At 43.5% G+C, this 19,818-nt stretch overlaps 1 protein-coding gene across 3 annotated transcripts in view; it reads left to right on the forward strand.

The window, feature by feature from the left end:
• The window catches only part of CAPS2 (calcyphosine 2), an 825,864-nt gene that overhangs the window by 208,057 nt on the left and 597,989 nt on the right, over positions 1-19,818 (forward strand). For all 3 annotated transcript variants that reach the window (XM_085653843.1, XM_085653845.1, XM_085653844.1), the window contains one exon: positions 14,092-14,208. In XM_085653843.1, the coding sequence (XP_085509969.1) occupies positions 14,092-14,208 (117 nt within the window). The remainder of the gene's footprint in view (positions 1-14,091; positions 14,209-19,818) is intronic.

Raw genomic sequence — 19,818 nt, forward strand, 5'->3', positions numbered from 1 at the left:
TCTTTGGCTTTATCTGCGTAGGAATCCCGACCAGGCATCTTACATTGCTCACCGGGGTCCACATGGTAGGATCCCCACGTGGTCTTGCTCCCTCCAGGTGCTCTCCTTCTCACATATAGACAGAAGGCTGGTTATTCAATCCCAGGGCAAGTGGTCTTGACTTCCTGGGTGATGGCCCCTCACCGAGCAGGGAGGCTAGCAGACCTTGGTACCTAGCCCTGGTTCAATAGCTAGATGTTGTGGTGATCTCTCTCCTGTTGAACAGTACTATTGTACAAAGTGTAGGACTTTTGCTCCCTCCTTTAAAGTCCAAATTCAGACACAACTGTGAGTTAGTGTCTGAGCCATTGAAATTTGGGTGTGGGTGTCTGCTCCTTTGAAATGTTATCTCCTCTGCACTGCCCTTTGTCAAAGGGACAGTCTGTCACATTCTGATTGGCGCACAACATAGGTTCATCACACCTGGCTTTTAGTCACCACTGAAATGTGCCTCATAAACGTTCAAAGGCCTAAGCCTTCCTCTCTATCAAGATTCCTTGGTAAACATTACCGAATTTATCATTCTCACCATATTCCCCACAATGAGCCCAGGCCCCTATAGACCAATAACTCTTCCTAGAAACAAAGAGATCTTTGATGTGCTCTTAACATGCCCTGCTGCCCTTCCTTCGGTGTGTGCTCCCTTCCCAGCCTTGGGAATGTCAGCAGTATGCATCTCTTGTCTTGGGGTTGCAGTCCTCACCTCTACCAGTGCCTAGCCTTCCAAAATGGAATCCACAGGCCTCCATGTTATGTACCGTACACAGCCACGCACATGCAAGTATCTCGCTCTGTCTGCTGTTACACAGTACTTTCAGGCCAAGGGTGGGTTAAATACAGTCATCGAACTTTACAAGAGCGGGCCAGTATGCCCCACTCCAGTGACACAAGTAAAAAGGCCTGTCCAAGCTAATCATTACTACTGAACACAAAAAGGGTATATTGCCACTACCGTGCTTGTCACTTGACTCCAGGTAATGTCAGTTGCCCTCTACCCTCACGATGTTAGCGCTTGGTGCTCCCCTCCTGGTGTAACAAGATCACATTCCCATGAGAGAGTCCTAGGTCATAGTGCACAAGCAGGATCCGATATCTGTGCAGCTGGGGCACCCAGGGCAGGGGTGCATGTCCGTCACCATGCAGGGAACTTTTACATCCCAGCAGCATCCATGTATGTTTGTTGTTGGTTTCCTTTTAAAAAAAAACATTTATGCAATGATTCCTTTGAGACTGAGGAAAGACGTTATCAGTGTCTAAAAACAGAATCATAGGAGCATATTCCCCTAAAGGCACACATGGATCAGCATGTCGAAACACTACAAATGTACATGACAAATTGCCATACCACTGTGCTCAAGAATATGTTGAAGTTGTGTACTGATAAACTTTCAAATACCTCAACAGGAAGTATATATTAATAGTGAACTATACTTGGAGTTAGAATGTTTTTGTTATATCAAATTCTACTTTCCTTCTAGCTGTAACCTTTCTGTAGTTGAATTTTTTACACAGGTCTTCGAAACCAGGGCAGGAACCTTTGCCCTAGATTTGCAGATCCTATTTTGGATCGTTTTATAAAAAAGGGAATGGTATTGCCCGTCTAGTCATAGTCCAGACCCTGTGACCCACTACCATTGCCCAGGTCATACGCAGCAGGGTTGGCCTCCAGAGGAGGCTTGGGCAAAGGGCCTTGCCCACCCAATGCAATACTTATGACCTCACAGTTTGTATGCCAATAAATAACCCCTGAAAGCAAAATGTAATTAAACAACAAAACAGTCACCAATTAATGATGCTGCATTCATAGTCATCTCTCTCAAAGTGACAAGGGTAATGTGATATGTAATCTCCTCTATAAGATAATTTACAACATGTGTAATTGCTTCTGTTTCATTAAGAGAAGTCATGCATTTGGTGTTGGTGGCGTGGCAGCTGTTAGCTAACTATAACAACTATAACTGTAATCGTTTTTTTTCTCAGCGAATTTCTATGGTGTTTTTTAACAAAAAGTAATATTTAATACCATACGTTCATCAAATTTCTGCCATACAAGGTCCTGAAACCAGCCCCCTGCATGCAGCCAACCCCACAATGCAGGGCTTTGGCTGCGGCCAGGTCCTGTAGCCAACCCCTAAAGCCAGTTAACATAGGTGGGCGGGTACTCAGCATCCCTCCCCAAGCCTATATTTGCCCTGGGTACCCCATCCCCCTGGGCCTGGCCAGTATCTAAAGGGGGAGGGGGCATGCAGCCTCCCTCCCCAGCTCAATATTGTACCTGGAGACCCCATCCGGGAGGCCTGGCCAGTATCTAAAGGGGGAGGGAGAGCATGTAGCCCTGCTCCCCGGGAGAATATTGGTCCTGGGGATCCCATCCCCGGGGCCCACCTAGTAAATTGTGGCCGCTCTGGAGCCCACCCAGGAAACCCAATTCATATTTAAAAGGGAGATGAGGCATACTGCCCCCCTCCACAAGACAATATTGTACCAGAGTACCCCATCCCCCTGGGCCTGGCCAGTATCTAGAGGGGGAGGAGGGGCACACAGCGCTCTTCGCTGGGCCAAAATTGGCCCCGGGGACCCCATCCTTTGGGGTCTCTCCTGTAAATGTTGGGTGCCCTGGCCCCACCCAGGGTACCTAGTTTCTTTTTGTTGAGGGCCGAGAGGGGGAGCCCCAATGCCTCTGCGGTCCCTGCCGGCTTCCCGGCTACAGCGGGTCGCGGCATTGCTCCTGTGTGCAGGGAGCAGCAAAAAATAATGCTCCCTGCTTGCGGGAGCAATTTTTTCATCTGTTCCTCCATCTGCTTCATAGCGGGCAGGGAACCCAGATGAATAGTCCGCTCCCAGCGGGATGGAGCATTTTTCCTGCTACAGCCCGCTAGGAGCAAACTTACTGTTTGCTCTCACTTGGGGGAGCTTTATATTGCTCCCGCTAAGCGAGAGGAAATGAAGGTTTCCCTGCCTGTAGTAGTGCAGGCAGGTAAACAGCATTCCGTCCAATTATTATCACAGAACTTTTTTCCCTAAGTGGGATGGGTATGCCCAGACGTGAGTCCCTTGCTTGCTGTGCCTCTGAATTTTAGTTAGCCTGGCTGATGAGGGTGTTACCCCGAAACCGGTCCTAGGGTTCTTGTTTCTGGTCCAGGGAGGACCCGGCATGACAGTTCGGGCTGAGCTGTTCCCATGAGGAACAGGGTCATAATTTCCATATGGCTGGTCCAAACAGGGCTGGCATAGTGAGCAAAAGAACAATGGATTTAACCCAGATCTCTTAACTGGGGGTGAATGTTTGATTCATTTAACATTCTGTCCATCATTTGTTGCCACAGCACGTTCTCCCTAAGTGGGATGGGTATGCCCAGATGTGGGTCCCTTGCTTGCTGTGCCACTGGATTCAAGCTAGCCTGGCTGATGAGGCTGTTACCCCGAAACCGGTCCCATGTTGCTTGTTTCCGGTCCAGGGAGAACCCGGCTTGGCAATTCGGGCTAGACTGTTTCCTTGAGGATCATTGTCAAGACTGATTTGCATATGGCTGGGTCCAAACTGGGGTGGTGTAATGAGCAAAAGAACGAGGGATTTAACCCAGATCTTTTGACTGGGGGTGAATGTTTGATTCATTCAGCATTCCGTCCATCATTTGTTGCCGCAGCCCTTTTCCGCCCTAATTGGGACGGGTATGCCCAGATGTGGGTCCCTTGCTCGCTGTGCCACTGGATTCAAGCTAGCCTGGCTGATGAGGGGTGTTACCCCGAAACCGGTCCCATGTTGCTTGTTTCCGGTCCAGGGAGGACCCTGCTTGGCAGTTTGGGCTGGACTGTTCCCATAAGGAACAGGGTCAACACTGATTTGCCTATGGTTGGGACCAAAGTAGAGTGGAGTAGTGTGCAAAAGAACTATAGATTTAACCCATGTCTCTTGACTGGGGGTGAATGTTTGATTCATTCTGCATTCCATCCATCATTTGTTGCCACAGCACAGGATTTTAAGAGAGTCAGAAGTTATAACTGTCTAAACAATATTGTTTTGCCTGTTTTACCTGGGCACATTGAGTAACAATAAACTGGGGATTTGTTCCATGATCAATTTGCTAGGGTGATCTTAAACCCCTTAGTTAAATGTAAATGTAAATGTCATGGTACATATAGAGCGCACTGTCACCAGACGGCCAACTTGCGGTGTCGCCTATCGGTTTCCTGGCGCTGATACTCATACCGCTGTGGAACCCCTCCTGGCTTTCCCTGTGAAGTGTCCACTCCTGGGCACCCCCAGGGTGAAGCCAGGCATCCTTAGCGCTGTTGGGGCCGGTGTGGAGGCTAAGCAAGCTATTGCCCAGAGTTGCACCGTGGGGCCCGTGATTAGAATAGGCACCGAGGCGAGAATAGACAGGTCCGAGGAAATTGAGCCCGAGCCCCGCCGAGGCGGGAATCGAACCCTGGTCCCTGGCCAGAACTCTGCATCAGGGTCTGCTGCTCTAACCATTGAGCCACACAGGAATTATAATTATTGTTTTTTGTTACTTTTATGGCTTTTGTCCTTTCTTTTACTTTCTAACTCTGCCTTTTTCTTTTAATAATCATTTTATGTTTTGTGATCCAACAGCCCCTTACACCGTTGGCTGAAGTGGAAGTACAACATTGTAGTGCCGACCATAGATCGACTGTGTGAATAGAATGAAGAAACAAATGCCTATTATTTATTGACTTTGGCACCATTAATAAAAACATTAGCCTTTGTGTGATGTCGAGGTTAACTGACTACTCCATGAAGGAATAATAAACCTTCATGGGTGGACTGGTAGGAGCCCTACAGCCTTACCTGCAGGTGTTGTAATGCAACAAATGTGTCAAGTAGCATTGGTGCTAATTATAAGCACTGCTGCCTTGTCATCAAATCCGCATGAGAATCAAAGGTGTGGAGCAGGTGGTACTCCAAACCTATTTCAAGAAGGCGAGCCTCCATCTTCACCAAATGCCCTTTAAGAACTGCATGCCATTCTGTTCAAAGCACGTGAATTATAACCCCACTGCTGGGGTGTTTGTTCACCTCAGTGCCAGAGATTGTTTTAAACAATAGTTATTAGGTTGCTCAAGTACACGCATCCTGAAATTGAACACTGAGCTGTCTCATTAAGATGTTTGTCAGTGTCAAAAAATGATCAGGACCCAGCAAACTTCTTCCACTCACCCCCAGACAGTTAAGGATGTTAACTACCGTTGTGGCAAAAACACATAAAAACAGGGGGGCGGAGGGAACTTTTTCCTCCATTGATGCAAATATATTTCATAAACGCAACCCGTGGATTCCCTTTAATTACGTGTATGTACGCCAGTAGGTCAGTGAAAGGGTTAAAATATCTCCAAAAGCATTCTCCAGCGTTTGAGAAGAAGAGATTGCTTACCTGTAGCTACACTTATACGGCATTTTTATCTTTCATAGATTCACATGTCCTCGGTCTCCTCATCCATGAGGTGAATATTTAACATTGGCACACGTGCTTTAGAATCATTGGCTGACACAGACAAATCCTGATGGAAATATATAAGCTACAATATCAAAAGTCCTTCTTTTACTACTGATAATGTGAAGTGTACTGGGGTTCCCAGTCTGATGACAGGTACTATTTAACATGTGAATCGATGCAAGAAACCAGTACTCTCGAATTGTAGTTACTAGTAAATAGCTATTTCTTGCTTTGCCAGGTTGATCTTTTGAAACGCATGTGGATCTCAAGTGTTTGTGCAAGGTTCATCAAAAGCTCCTCAGGGTGCACATCAGGATTGGGAACAACTGCTTCCCTATAGTGTCACCATTTAAATATGGTTGTGGTCTAATGAGACACATCGCTGACATGTTAGTAATTCTAGCAACAATATTTCTGTCTAGTGATGCACTTGAGAGCAACAGGCGTTTCTCAGACTGTTTTGAATATGATGCTTTTGTACATGCTCCTAGGAGTTGGTAGAGAACCCTTCCTCAGTCGAGTGATGCTGCTGTTTCTATCAATGCAGGCATCAGCATCTCTAGATCTACTGAAATTGCATGCGTTACCACCACAGTTAGCAGAGGCGTTGATTGGATCTTGTTTTTCTTCCCAGTTTGCTGTCCAGGACTCGAGAAGAACGACAGACCCTCTTTCTGTCCCTCATCCCTCCATAAGTGTCTCCAAGTTTTCCCTACTGGAAATCAAAATTGATTTCTGACATTTTGCAGTCATACGAATACATGTTTAAAGTAATTTTGCAAAGACATCCTGTCAATTAGTTACCTGCAAAATTCAATGTCTTGGTTTCAATACATTCTACACGATTTACAGCAAGAGTCCTAAACCTCCAGGTGGCCTGGTTTTCTTTATGAAACATACATGGCTGTAATTTTCAATAATGAGATGACATCAGGGAAGATATAAATTACTGGGCTGGGTTCACGGATGTAAAGCTCTCTAGGGAAGGAAAACATTGATGATGTGGTGCCGGGCTGCAGGGCTCGTCTTCATGACCGCTCTAAATGCCCCGTTGGCAAGTTAACCTGAGTTTATGATTTACCAGTGTTTCAGACATTTGACTGTGGAAGGCAAGGACAACGCGGAGGGTGTTTTGTAAGTTCTTGAATTTGTTTCAATGACTTGATAAGGTGTTGGCTAAAATGGCCAATAAAATGTGACGTAAAGAATGAAGCATGTCAGTCTCAAGTTAATTGTTGCAAAGAGTCTAGGTAAGCAGAGACGATGGGGGCTCATTGCAGGCTTAAACTTCTTTGAATTTATGCTGTTTTATTGTCAACGTGATCTGTGATCGGATCCTCGTGGCCAGGATTTAGTCTACCGTAAATATCATCTCCAAAATATTGTGTGCAAAAATAGTAAACACAACAATGGGGGAGGGTCCAAGGGAGAAAAGTTTATAGACCTGCAAGATAGTAATACCCCAATCAAGTTTACTACAAAACACAAAGAACTATCTTGGGTCTAAGAGTGAACAATGATCACAAGTGACAGAGGTTAGTTACGGTAAACTCCCACTAGGAAAAATCCCTTTATAGGACTGGAACCCTCACTCACCCTAGGTGACATGCTTCATCATTGAGTTCTTTCACCCGATGGAAAAACCTAGTTCCACCGAGGGCTACAACCCCCTCACTGTGAGGGAGGAGTCCAGGGATGTTATATGTAAAGATGAGGGTGTATACAAAGGAGATCCTTTTTAGTCCCTTATGCGGTGAGTGGAGTGAGAAAACAGCAGCGCAAACAATAAGCTAATTTAGGAAAAAGAGTGTGGTGAAGTTAAAACTGAGTGGTGAGAACCAAAATATTTTTATTTTGTAGGTTTCACCATCGGGGTTAAAAAGCAGTGCAAATAGAGCAGTATAGAGCTTTAAACTGCTCGATGTAAAAGGTCAACATGTTTCAGCCCTATTGATCTGTAGAGAAGTATCCGGGCTTTCTTCAGGACCGTGTGTAAACAATAAGCTGCTGCTATTTGGTGCTTAGATAAACGAACAATAAATTTTGATACAACACCAGTAATCAGTTCATATGTCTTCGGTATTACTGGGTATATCTAAAAGAATAACGTAAACAAAATCTCTGTCAGAAAAGTGTCAAAAGTTCATACAACACTATTGTAGTATATATTTACTACTAATAAACCAATTAGAAATAATTGGAAGCCCGTGCTGTGGGCAAAGCACTTACCCAAATAGTTGGATATCCACCCTCACCTCAACCTGGTAACAACTCAGGGAAGGGGGGCCCCACTCTAAGAAGAATAAAAAATCGCTCTGTCAGACCGTGGAGAATCCTACTTGCTGACAAATGGGTCTATTCCTCAAAATATTCTTAAGTGTCACAGAGAGACACATCAGCAAACAAACCAACTTTAAGACTATGTATGAATATTAGGTAGACTGGCCTTCAGTCAAAAGAGGAATAAATGATGGAATTTAAGTAAGGTTGTCTGGTGACATACAACTATTGAGCAAAAAAAGGGTTTGGGAATGCCAATCAGACAGTATGTGAAAATATATCTGATGGAGCTCATTCTCCCAACACACTCTCTTTGTAATGCTAGTTTCAAAATCAAAGAGAATCAGAGGGTAACAAAATAATAGAGAAAAAGAGTAGGGGACATAATCTAAACAGTTTCTGAACCAAAGTTCCTATTCTGCTCATGCAAGCCCTTACCTCTCCGTCGGTACCCCGGACGGTCGTTGAGCTGGAACCGGAGGTACCGACTGGAGGCTAACCCACTCTGTTAAATAGTGCCTGTGATTAAGGTTGACTGCCGGCAGCTGTGGTGGACCCAGAAGGTGCCTCCAAGTGTGCCTGATTGGAAAAACGGTAGTTCCACGTACTGAGCATGTTCAAAGAGAAAGCTACTAACCTAATGCAGTGTCCCATGAACCGAGCATGCCCAATAGAGAGGCGGTGGTTCTACGTACTGAGCATGCTCAAAGGGGCAGCCGCTAACATAATGTAGTGTCCCATCAATCGAGCATGCGCAATTGAAAGGGAACACATACAAAGAATTTATTGGAATATTCCACAGTGTTTAAATGAAACTCTATGCACGAAATGTTAATTAAATGAATGTTTTTAACAAAAGAATGAATACAGTAGGTTATTTGTAAACTTGATGAACTGTTTAAGCATAACACCCAATATTAGAGAAGCAAAATATTATCCGTGTTTATGACACACGCGCAGGAAGTGCAACATGTAAATGGTTCATCAAATTTGTTTAACAAAGTAAACACCCAAATAGTACCATCAAGAGTCCTAGCTAGTGACTAGGTCAAGAAGGATGCCAGTACCGATGATATTTACCTAACTAAGAAAGCTTATAAGAAACTCACATTAAAGGATGCAATACATGATGAGAAGGGCCATTAATGTGAACAGAGCAATATGTCACAATCATGAACTTGTATCAGGAAAGCAGACTACTAATCTTTACTCATGGCTAGTTCTAAAGCGATAGCCATGATATATAGTCGTTTAACCCCATGGTGTCAGTATGAAATTTGTGCACCCAACGCTGTTCTCGAATGAAGAGAAACTTCTGAATATCTGTCACGTGTGGGGGGAATAAAGGGTTGCTCCAACACTACCCATTTAATATCCCGCTCCTTATGATCATAATTAATGAAATGGTTAGTCATTTTAGTGGAACTCTTTTTACACCTGACAGTGCTTTTGTGTTCAAGGATTCGTGTCTTTATTTTCCTTGTATTCCAACATATCGCATATTGCAGGGGCACGTGATCATATAGATCAGTTTCTCACTATTGCAGTTAGTGTGTTTAGAGAGACACCATGGTCTATCCGTGCCTATATAAATCTCAGTAGTGTGCGTAGTTTGTGGACAGACCGCACACGAGCCGCACGGAAAGTGTCCCTGAACGGGGGGCAAACCCCAAAGGGATACTTGGTTGAGTGGTTTTTTGGAGTGAGGGCGAGTGTGCACCAACATGTCTTTTATATTGCTGCTACGCTTAAAAGCAAACAGGGGAGATGGTAAAGATGTGGCTCCAACATTGAGAATACGCCAATGTTTCAGAATGGTATTCTTGATTTTTATTAGAATAACCACAGAACGTGTTAACACAGGTAAGTCTCTGTAATGCTTCTTTGGCTGGTGCTTTTTCAATGAGGGCTTCACGATGGTTATTCGAAGCCCTCTTTCTGCACCTACGAATGATGCTAACAGGATATTGCCTTTCTTTAAGCTGTGCAGAAATGGATATAGCATGTTCTGTGTATTTCTCCATACTAGAACAGTTCCGACGGAGACGTAGAAATTGCCCAAATGGAAGACTGTCCCGCAGGGCTTTTGGATGGAAGCTATTGTAGGATAACAACGAATTGCGTGCCATCGGCTTGCGATAGAGTTCAGTTGCAAGCAAACCGTTCTCCGGATAGATCCTGACATCAAGAAAAGGAAGGCTGGATTGAGAGAGTTCATATGTGAATCGTAGGTACTCATTTCTTGTGTTGAGCCAGCTGTGGAAGGAATCCCTTTCCAGATCACAAAGATGTCATCTATGTACCTCTTCCAGGTCATTATGTGGTGTCTGAAGGGATTGGATTGCTGGAGAACCTCCGTCTGTTCAAAAGTATGCACGTAGAGATTTGCCAGGCTGGGGGCAAAAACAGTGCCCATGGAAGTCCCCGATGTCTGTAGGAAGAGTTCTTCCTCAAACTTGAAAAAGTTTTCTTTCATCGCCAAGGTGGCACAGGCCATGATGAAACTCAAAGGAGTGACAGTGTCGAGGTCTTCTTCCTCCAACAGAGATTGAATAGTGACGAGAGTCTCGTCCTGAGGGATACATGTGTATAGTGACTCTACGTCGAACGAGACCAAGAGGTCTTCTTCTTGGTCAAAAGTTAAGTCTTGTAACAGGTGTAACAGGTGTTTAGTATCCTGTATATATGTTGGCATCTTCGCTACAATGGGTTTCAAGAACAAATCCACAAAGGTCGACAGGGGCTCAAGCAGGGATCCTATCCCCGAAATGATGGGTCTGCCCGGAGGTGGTATCTTTCCTTTGTGGATCTTCGGTAACACGTAGAAGTATGGTGTTACAGGATGTTGGGTGGTCAAGAAATTTGCCTCATTGTCAGTTATCCATCCTTCACTTTTGACCTCATCCACAAGGTCTTTGATGGTATTGGTTAACCTCTTCGTGGGGTCCATTTTCAGGGATCGGTAGTATCTCCTGTCTTCCAGTTGATGTCTACATTCAGTTCTGTAAACTTCTGTATCAAGGATGACAGTGGCACCCCCCTTGTCTGCTGGCTTTATGACGATGGGTTCATCCTTCGCCAAAAGTTGTAAAGCCAGTCGTTCGGCTTTCGGAAGATTCTGATATTGATTGGTATCCGTGTTGATGATGGTTTCCACATCGTAGAGAACCGCTTTTTCAAAGGCGGCAATCTCAGGGGGGACCAAGTGTATCGGAGGGTTAAACGTAGACTTTGGTTTTAACCCAGTGTTGGTAGTCCTTGAGTCAGTTGTCATTGAAGATTTGTCACTGTAAAAAGCTTGTAGTCTTATTTTCCTGAAGAATCCAGCCAATTCTTGCATGATGGTAAAAGAGTGTCCTTTGATTGTAGGAACAAAGCCTAGTCCTTTTTCTAGGGCAGTTTTTTCCACCTCAGTGAGCACACGTTGGCTGAGGTTCACTACTAGAGTGTTTCGCTGCTCATCCCTGAGACTGCCGATGTCTTCAAGTTGCTGTGTGTCCGTGATGAGGGAGGGGGGCTCCAGTGCACATTGGTCTGTGGGCCCCTTCTGCGTCCTCTTGGTCGGTTTTGGCCCTGTCCTAAAAAAGACTCATTGGCATTGCAGTACAGAAGGGTTGAAAAGTAAACATAGGTGTTCGGAAAGGTTGTTGCGGATACCCGCAAGGGCCAGGCAACCACCATTGCGGGGGAGCTGGTCCAAGGTAACCTCCTCTTCCTCTCCTCGGACCTCTGTTGCGTCTACCTTGATTCCTTCCGCCTTGATTCTCATAGTTGGAGGCATCAGAGTCAGAGGAGCCATCTTCACTGGCGGAGGTTGAATAGTTGGAGCCATATCGTTTGTTTCTTTGGTTAAATTGGGGCGGTACATAAGAGTCGCTTGTGTACGGGTAGCCTCTTTCAAGAGAGAATTTTGCCAAATCTTTTTTGAACTTCACGATCTTGTTGGCTAAGACTGCATCCTTAAAGTCCTTGTTGTTTTTATCTGTTTGGCCTGTTTGTTGTAGGCAGTAGTGACTAATACGGACTTTCTGTGCCTCCAGGGTCTGGATCTCTACTAATATGGTGTCTGCTATCTTTTTGGCCGTGGTGATTATCAAAATCAGCCAGTCCCTCGTGCATCACCATGCAATGAGGGACCAATCTTTGAGGAAGGCTTTATCCTCTAAGAACAGCCTGGGGGCATTTTCACAATCAAGCCAGTTGGTGCACAGTCTGCCTTTAAATACTCCGTCATGATGGCCCCATGAATATAGGTGCGGGAGTGTGAGCGTTTAAGGACTAATAATTTTGTCCAAACATCATTAGGGCTGGTGTTGGTAATGGGACCAGAGTCTGATACTAGGCATAGACAGAATGTCAGCTGCAATTGTGTCATCAAAAGCTAGGCCTTGTCGTTCCGACATGTTGGTAAATTAAAGTTAGTTGGTGCGAGCGTAAATAATAGAGAAAAAGAGTAGGGGACATAATCTAAACAGTTTCTGAACCAAAGTTCCTATTCTGCTCATGCAAGCCCATGTTAAATAGTGCCTGAGCATGTTCAAAGAGGCAGCTACTAACCTAATGCAGTTTCCCATGAACCGAGCATGCCCAGTAGAGAGGCGGTGGTTCTACGTACTGAGCATGCTCAAAGGGGCAGTCGCTTTGCCTCTTTGAACATGCTCAGTACGTGGAACTACCGTTTTTCCAATCAGGCACACTCGAAGGCCCCTTCTGGGTCCACCACAGCTGCCGGCAGTCAACCTTAATCACAGGCACTATTTAACAGAGTTGGTTAGCCTACAGTCGGTACCTCCGGTTCCAGCTCAACGACCGTCCGGGGTACCGACGGAGAGGTAAGGGCTTGCATGAGCAGAATAGGAACTTTGGTTCAGAAACTGTTTAGATTATGTCCCCTACTCTTTTTCTCTATTATTTTGTTACCCTCGGATTCTCTTTGATTTTGAAACTAGCATTCCAAAGAGAGTGTGTTGGGAGAATGAGCTCCATCAGATATATTTTCACATACTGTCTGATTGGCATTCCCAAACCCTTTTTTTGCTCAATAGTTGTATGTCACCAAACAACCTTACTTAAATTCCATCATTTATTCCTCTTTTGACTGAAGGCCCGTCTACCTAATATTCATACATAGTCTTAAAGTTGGTTTGTTTGCTGATGTGTCTCCCTGTGACACTTAAGAATATTTTGAGGAATAGACCCATTTATCAGCAAGTAGGTTTCTCCCCGGTCTGACAGAGGGATTTTGTATTCTTCTTAGAGCGGGTCCCCCTTCCCCTGAGTTGTTACCAGGTTGAGGTGAGGGTGGATATCCAACTATTTGGGTAAGTGCCTTGCCCACAGCACGGGCTTCCAATTATTTCTAATTGGTTTATTAGTAGTAAATATATACTACAATAGTGTTGTATGAACTTTTGACACTTTTCTGACAGAGATTTTGTTTACGTTATTCTTTTAGATATACCCAGTTATACCGAAGACATATGAACTGATTACTGGTGTAGTATCAAAATGTATTGTTCGTTTGTCTAAGTACCAAATAGCAGCAGCTTATTGTTTACACACGGTCCTGAAGAAAGGCCGGATACTTCTCTACAGATCAATGGGGCTGAAACATGTTGACCTTTTACATCGAGCAGTTTAAAGCTCTATACTGCTCTATTTGCACTGCTTTTTAACCCTGATGGTGAAACCTACAAAATAAAAATATTTTGGTTCTCACCACTCAGTTTTAACTTCACCACACTCTTTTTCCTAAATTAGCTTATTGTTTGCGCTGCTGTTTTCTCACTCCACTCACCGCATAAGGGACTAAAAAGGATCTCCTTTGTATACACCCTCATCTTTACATATAACATCCCTGGACTCCTCCCTCACAGTGAGGGGGTTGTAGCCCTCGGTGGAACTAGGTTTTTCCATCGGGAGAAAGAACTCAATGATGAAGCATGTCACCTAGGGTGAGTGAGGGTTCCAGTCCTATAAAGGGATTTTTCCTAGTGGGAGTTTACCGTAACTAACCTCTGTCACTTGTGATCATTGTTCACTCTTAGACCCAAGATAGTGCAAAAATAGTCCCCATTTGAGTTAATGTTAGAAAATCTACACTCCCTGGACCGATATTTTTGTAAACGATATTTAGGACGTGATATTTTGCCAGTTGATATTTGTGCGCACGATATTCCGACACACCCGTGCACATGGCATACCTTGTTTTAATTTTGTAGAACTTAGCAGAATTCTTCTTTCCAGAATGTTGCCACTGATGGATCAGACCTGGCTTCACAAGTCTAACTGTGTCTTTCATGTCTGTTCATAGTCTGGAGACGGTTATGAAGAGTTCACACCTATTGATCAGAAGGCCCTCCTGCAGCAGTGCTACACAAGCAAGGCGTCCACCTCCAACATGCAGCACAGTGCCAGGAAACTGGAAGCGGTAAGTTTTGAGTATCACAAGTACTGACAGCCACTGTATTCAAGTGCTATGCTCCTCCCAGCGAACTGAATACTCTGTATTACTACATGGAAACAGGTTTGGAATTTGCTAGGTAATTACTGAATTTCTGTGGCATTGCAAAACTGAAAAGCAAATTATGTGTGTATGGATAATTAGTGGGTACGGAAACATTGTCAGTTTCAGGGAGTTACTTTGGTTGGACATGCGAGCTTTGAAAGTATAGAAGAATTAAGTGTTTATAGTCGGAGAGAAAATGCTGGTGATGTATGACTGTAGTGACATTTGGCAACTGGTTTGGTTAATACTCTTGGCCACTGATTTCCATTCATTCTGATGTCAAAAACAGGCTTCACAGTGCTTGAGCTCTGAAAGAGATATACTGGTTTTATGGTGGTCTGACAAGCCATTAACCTCCTTTAACTAGATGCGAAACCCAAATCTGATTTAAATACAAAACACACAGGTAGTTCATAAACTTCCCAAGGTCACAGAGCCTCACAATTTGTGGTATCCAGCTGAGAATAAAGCAACTGTTTACAAAGTGAACATCAGCCATAACACAATACAATTGCAAAACATCTACGTACACGGGTGCATACATTTAAAAGCACGTAATTAATGTGATACTGTTGAGGAAAACAACATCTGGTTCAGCTGGAGATGGGAGAAACAAAACTGAGGGATAGGATTGGCCGCAGATAATTGGCAAAAGGTTTACGGCCTATGGCTGTAAATCCCGTTGAGTATAATACGCAAACGTGGTAGAAACCACTGTGAAAGCCCCTCCATATATTTTTTTCAACCCAAAATTCTCACGAAAGCATACTTCTGGAGAGCTGTGCAGTACGAGTCTTTACAGAAGCCCTCCAGCAATTGTACCTTGATTCGAGAGAAAGTTTGATTTCTCTACACAATGGCTTTCCTGTTGAGGTCGACTGATATATCTTTGCCTATGGGTTCTAAAGATGGCTGCTCGTGTGCCCGCAGAATTTGATATTGGAACATAGTGCAACTTTGCAAAGCTTAACAGACCGTTTCAGTTCACTTATGAAAATGTTGATCTAAGAATATTGTATTAAAATCAAAGCTCCATGAGATGTTAGTGGCTTGACGTTCATGACATTTGCAGAGGATGTCATTGTGAAACTCTGTGGGGTCAGCATTTGGGCTATATGTGTTTATAGATGTGATCACTTTTACATGCAATCAGCCAGTTGCTATAATATATCTTCCCTGACTATCTGCGAAACACCTTTGTGTCTGGAATCTCAAGTTCCTAGGGATTAATATCACCATTCCTCTGGAACATGAGAAACATTTATGGGAACCAAATACAATGTCAAAGTAAGTATGAATCATGAGATAAGGTGAACATGTGTCTCCTGTAATATAGCCGCATGTGTTTTGTGTCTGTGAAGATACACCAGGGGTTGTCTCACGTTCCTAGGGTTAAGCCCCCAAACATTCAAGATTAGCAAATTAAATGTTGAACAGGTGTCACTATCGCCTTGACAAATCATAACGAGAAAGTATGTATTGATAACCTGTGTCTGTCTGCTTTGTAAAGATAGCCATAACATCTGCATGCTCCAACACATACATATTCAGTTCTTAGATTGGAATTTGATTTCTCCAACCCCCAACCTACACCGGCTCCAATTGCTGATGAGCGGGCCTCCCCAAGAAAAATGAGACCTAATTAATCCTATCCAACTACAACAATATAGTACAGTGGACTCTACCCTTTGCTTAGGAAGGCACTGTCACACAGCATGTGCGGTAGCTCAGCACATCAGTTGAGCTTATAACCACCAGTTTATATTCTAGTTGATGCCTGTGTCAAGTATGGCGGCTAAAGGCCATTGGAAGGACAATCTCACATGCTCCAGTATTTAATTGCAAATTCCTTGAGTCTGGCCATTGGGAAACTGTAAGGAAATACATGAGTCATGAACATTAAAGATTGCCACTTGGATGCTACAGTGTAGTAAAAAGGCAGCACTCACCTCTTATGCCATTGGTAGACCTGGCATCCTCAGCGTGGTGTTCCTGGTCTTTTTGCCTCTACCGCCTGTATTTCTGACTGTGTGCTGGACTTCGTTTTTGCTGGTTTAGGTGCACTGGGCACTTTACCACTGCTGATCAGTGCTACAGAGCAAGTGCTCCCTGGGTACATTGTGATTATGATTGGTTATTCATGATTGAGCACTGTTCACAAAGCGTCCTTCCTGACACTGGTTTGTATGAAACTTTTGTTTTTAATTTTCAGCATTAGATCAAAGCTTACTTTGTACTTTTATACATGGTTATCAGATGTGACAGTTTTCAAAGATGTAACAGTTTGTCCCAATACAAATTAATATCATTTGTACAAGAATAACATTGATACAATCAATTATCCACATGTTACCAAATTGTATATGCTGAACATGTTGCAGTAATATAAAAACTTATACACAGCAGAAAGATTTTATAAATGCCCAATGCATTTCGGAACCAGCCGGTTCCTTCGTCAGGGGCCAATCTGAAAAATAAACCGAACCATATTTCTAGTTAGGATCATGTGGTAGGGGCTCAATCTCAATACCTCTGATACAAAACAGACGTGTTTAACAACAAGTTACCTGTTTGACTGTGTGATTGGATGTTCACTGAAAAGAACGGAAATGTGATTGTGTCAACATAAGTTCAGAAAATGCTATTTGCAAGCAAGAGGAATGTGGATGACGGACAGTTCTGGGCTTACCTGGGTGTAAAAAACGCATATGTCTAAAAGTGTGAAAGAGAAGACCGGATTGTATTAATGTAAGGAATCAGAACTAAGGTCCTAATACAACTACGCGGAAATCGGTGTCAAGTTGCAAATGAAAAAGGTCTATTCATACCTTAAGTGAGGTCATCGACTGTGAAGCTGTAGAAAGAATAACAGTACCGTATGTAAACTGATAGCGAGTCAAGTGAATGCAACTCGACGTACACACTGTTTAAAATAACACGCAAGGAAACTTGCCGTTACAGTGGTGATAGTTTATTCGTACCTTAATAGAAGTGGTCGGCTGAGAAACTGTAGAAAAAATAATAACAGTACCGTGTATGAGCTTTCAATTGGGCTATAGCGTGCATAGTATTCAAATGTACACGCACAGAGAAGTTGCCGTTAAGGCTAGAGCTTACATCTTACCTTCGTAGATTCAATAGTAAGCTGCGTAAAGACAAGAGAGAAAAAAAAAAAAAAAGAAACCGAATAATGTAAGTAGGCGGAAATATTAGCACGCTGTAACGACGGTTTAGGACTTCAGAAAGTGCGTCGTAGACATCTCACCTTAGAATGTTTCGTAAACGGAATAGCGGACGTCTCGGAACTACCAGTGAACAGGTTGGAAACGCCTGAATGGCATACAATTATATAGGTGGAGCTAATCGGAACTATCACCGGAAGTCACCGACAGTGGCGACGGACTTGGTGTACTCGTATAAGGTCTAAGACGCTGGTGTTCTAAAGATCTGTGCGGGGGCCATATTGGAACGGAGGCGTAACGCGATGATGTAAAAGGAAAGGAACAAAGTGCAGGGAGAAACGTGAGGAATGCAAACTCTCAGAACTAGAATAAGTCCCCAGACAATAAAAGATATAAATGGAAATTTAACGAAGGTAGCAGCTGGAAATATTAAAAAAGCGTATAAAATTAAATCTGCATGGATGTACTCGAATCCGAGGAGACTAATCTTTCGGACTCATAGACCCGTAGAAAAATGTAGACAGGAGAGTGGTGTACAAAGAAGTTTACGCGCGGGTGTTTAGGTGTGCATCAGGCTATGTTAGGAGAGTATTATCAGTTTCTAAAACCGCTACATAGTGCTTGATGGCCTTGGTTGGTCTGTGAGGTGATATGACAAAAAATTGAAAGAGATGTAGTTGCGGGGTTTAAGGAAAAGTATAGCAATTATGATATTAAGCCTTGAGGAATGCTGACTAGTTAAGGAAATGTTTACAATCAGATAAAGCATGACATATCCAACCGGTCATTAAGACCGGTCGGGGCCAGAGTGTCCAGATTTTTGATCCAGAAAACTTCCCTTTGGAGAACCATCATTGACTCTTGTGCACAACGAGCATTGACCAAAACACGGGAGGACTTATTGACACCAACAAGTAGGGATAACAAAACGAAGTTGGTCTTCATATCCAGATACTCTACCTGCTCCACAGCTATCAAGAAGATCATTAATAAACGTTGGGAATTACTAACAAATGAAGCTGAATTTAACAACATCTTCAGTGAACCACCAATGCATGCATACACTAGAGGTCAAAACCTTCGTGAACTACTGTCGTCTACTAAGCCACAATCTCAATCTGCCCGCACTCAGAAAGGCACCATGAAATGCCATAACTGCCAACACTGCAACAACATCATTGCAGGTAACATCCTAAAACATCCTACCACCGGTAAGGACATTGTATTACGACACACAAGTGATTGCAATACTTCCAATATTATCTATGGGATCAAATGCCCCTGTGGCAAACTATATATTGGAAAAACAGAACGCAAAATGAAAATACGCCTAACAGAACACAAAAGCCGTATTAGAACTCAAAGCAAAAACTCTCCTCTGGCAACCCACTGGCTTGAAGCTAACCACTCCATATCACAATTAAGATTTCAAATTATTGAACATGTGGAGTTACAACAAGGCACTAATAACCACCTCAGACTTCTCCAAAGGGAAGTTTTCTGGATCAAAAATCTGGACACTCTGGCCCCGACCGGTCTTAATGACCGGTTGGATATGTCATGCTTTATCTGATTGTAAACATTTCCTTAACTAGTCAGCATTCCTCAAGGCTTAATATCATAATTGCTATACTTTTCCTTAAACCCCGCAACTACATCTCTTTCAATTTTTTGTCATATCACCTCACAGACCAACCAAGGCCATCAAGCACTATGTAGCGGTTTTAGAAACTGATAATACTCTCCTAACATAGCCTGATGCACACCTAAACACCCGCGCGTAAACTTCTTTGTACACCACTCTCCTGTCTACATTTTTCTACGGGTCTATGAGTCCGAAAGATTAGTCTCCTCGGATTCGAGTACATCCATGCAGATTTAATTTTATACGCTTTTTTAATATTTCCAGCTGCTACCTTCGTTAAATTTCCATTTATATCTTTTATTGTCTGGGGACTTATTCTAGTTCTGAGAGTTTGCATTCCTCACGTTTCTCCCTGCACTTTGTTCCTTTCCTTTTACATCATCGCGTTACGCCTCCGTTCCAATATGGCCCCCGCACAGATCTTTAGAACACCAGCGTCTTAGACCTTATACGAGTACACCAAGTCCGTCGCCACTGTCGGTGACTTCCGGTGATAGTTCCGATTAGCTCCACCTATATAATTGTATGCCATTCAGGCGTTTCCAACCTGTTCACTGGTAGTTCCGAGACGTCCGCTATTCCGTTTACGAAACATTCTAAGGTGAGATGTCTACGACGCACTTTCTGAAGTCCTAAACCGTCGTTACAGCGTGCTAATATTTCCGCTTACTTACATTATTCGGTTTCTTTTTTTTTTTTTCTCTC

Source organism: Triturus cristatus, chromosome 4_1 (assembly GCF_964204655.1).
Source record: "Triturus cristatus chromosome 4_1, aTriCri1.1, whole genome shotgun sequence".
Lineage (NCBI taxonomy): Eukaryota > Metazoa > Chordata > Amphibia > Caudata > Salamandridae > Triturus > Triturus cristatus.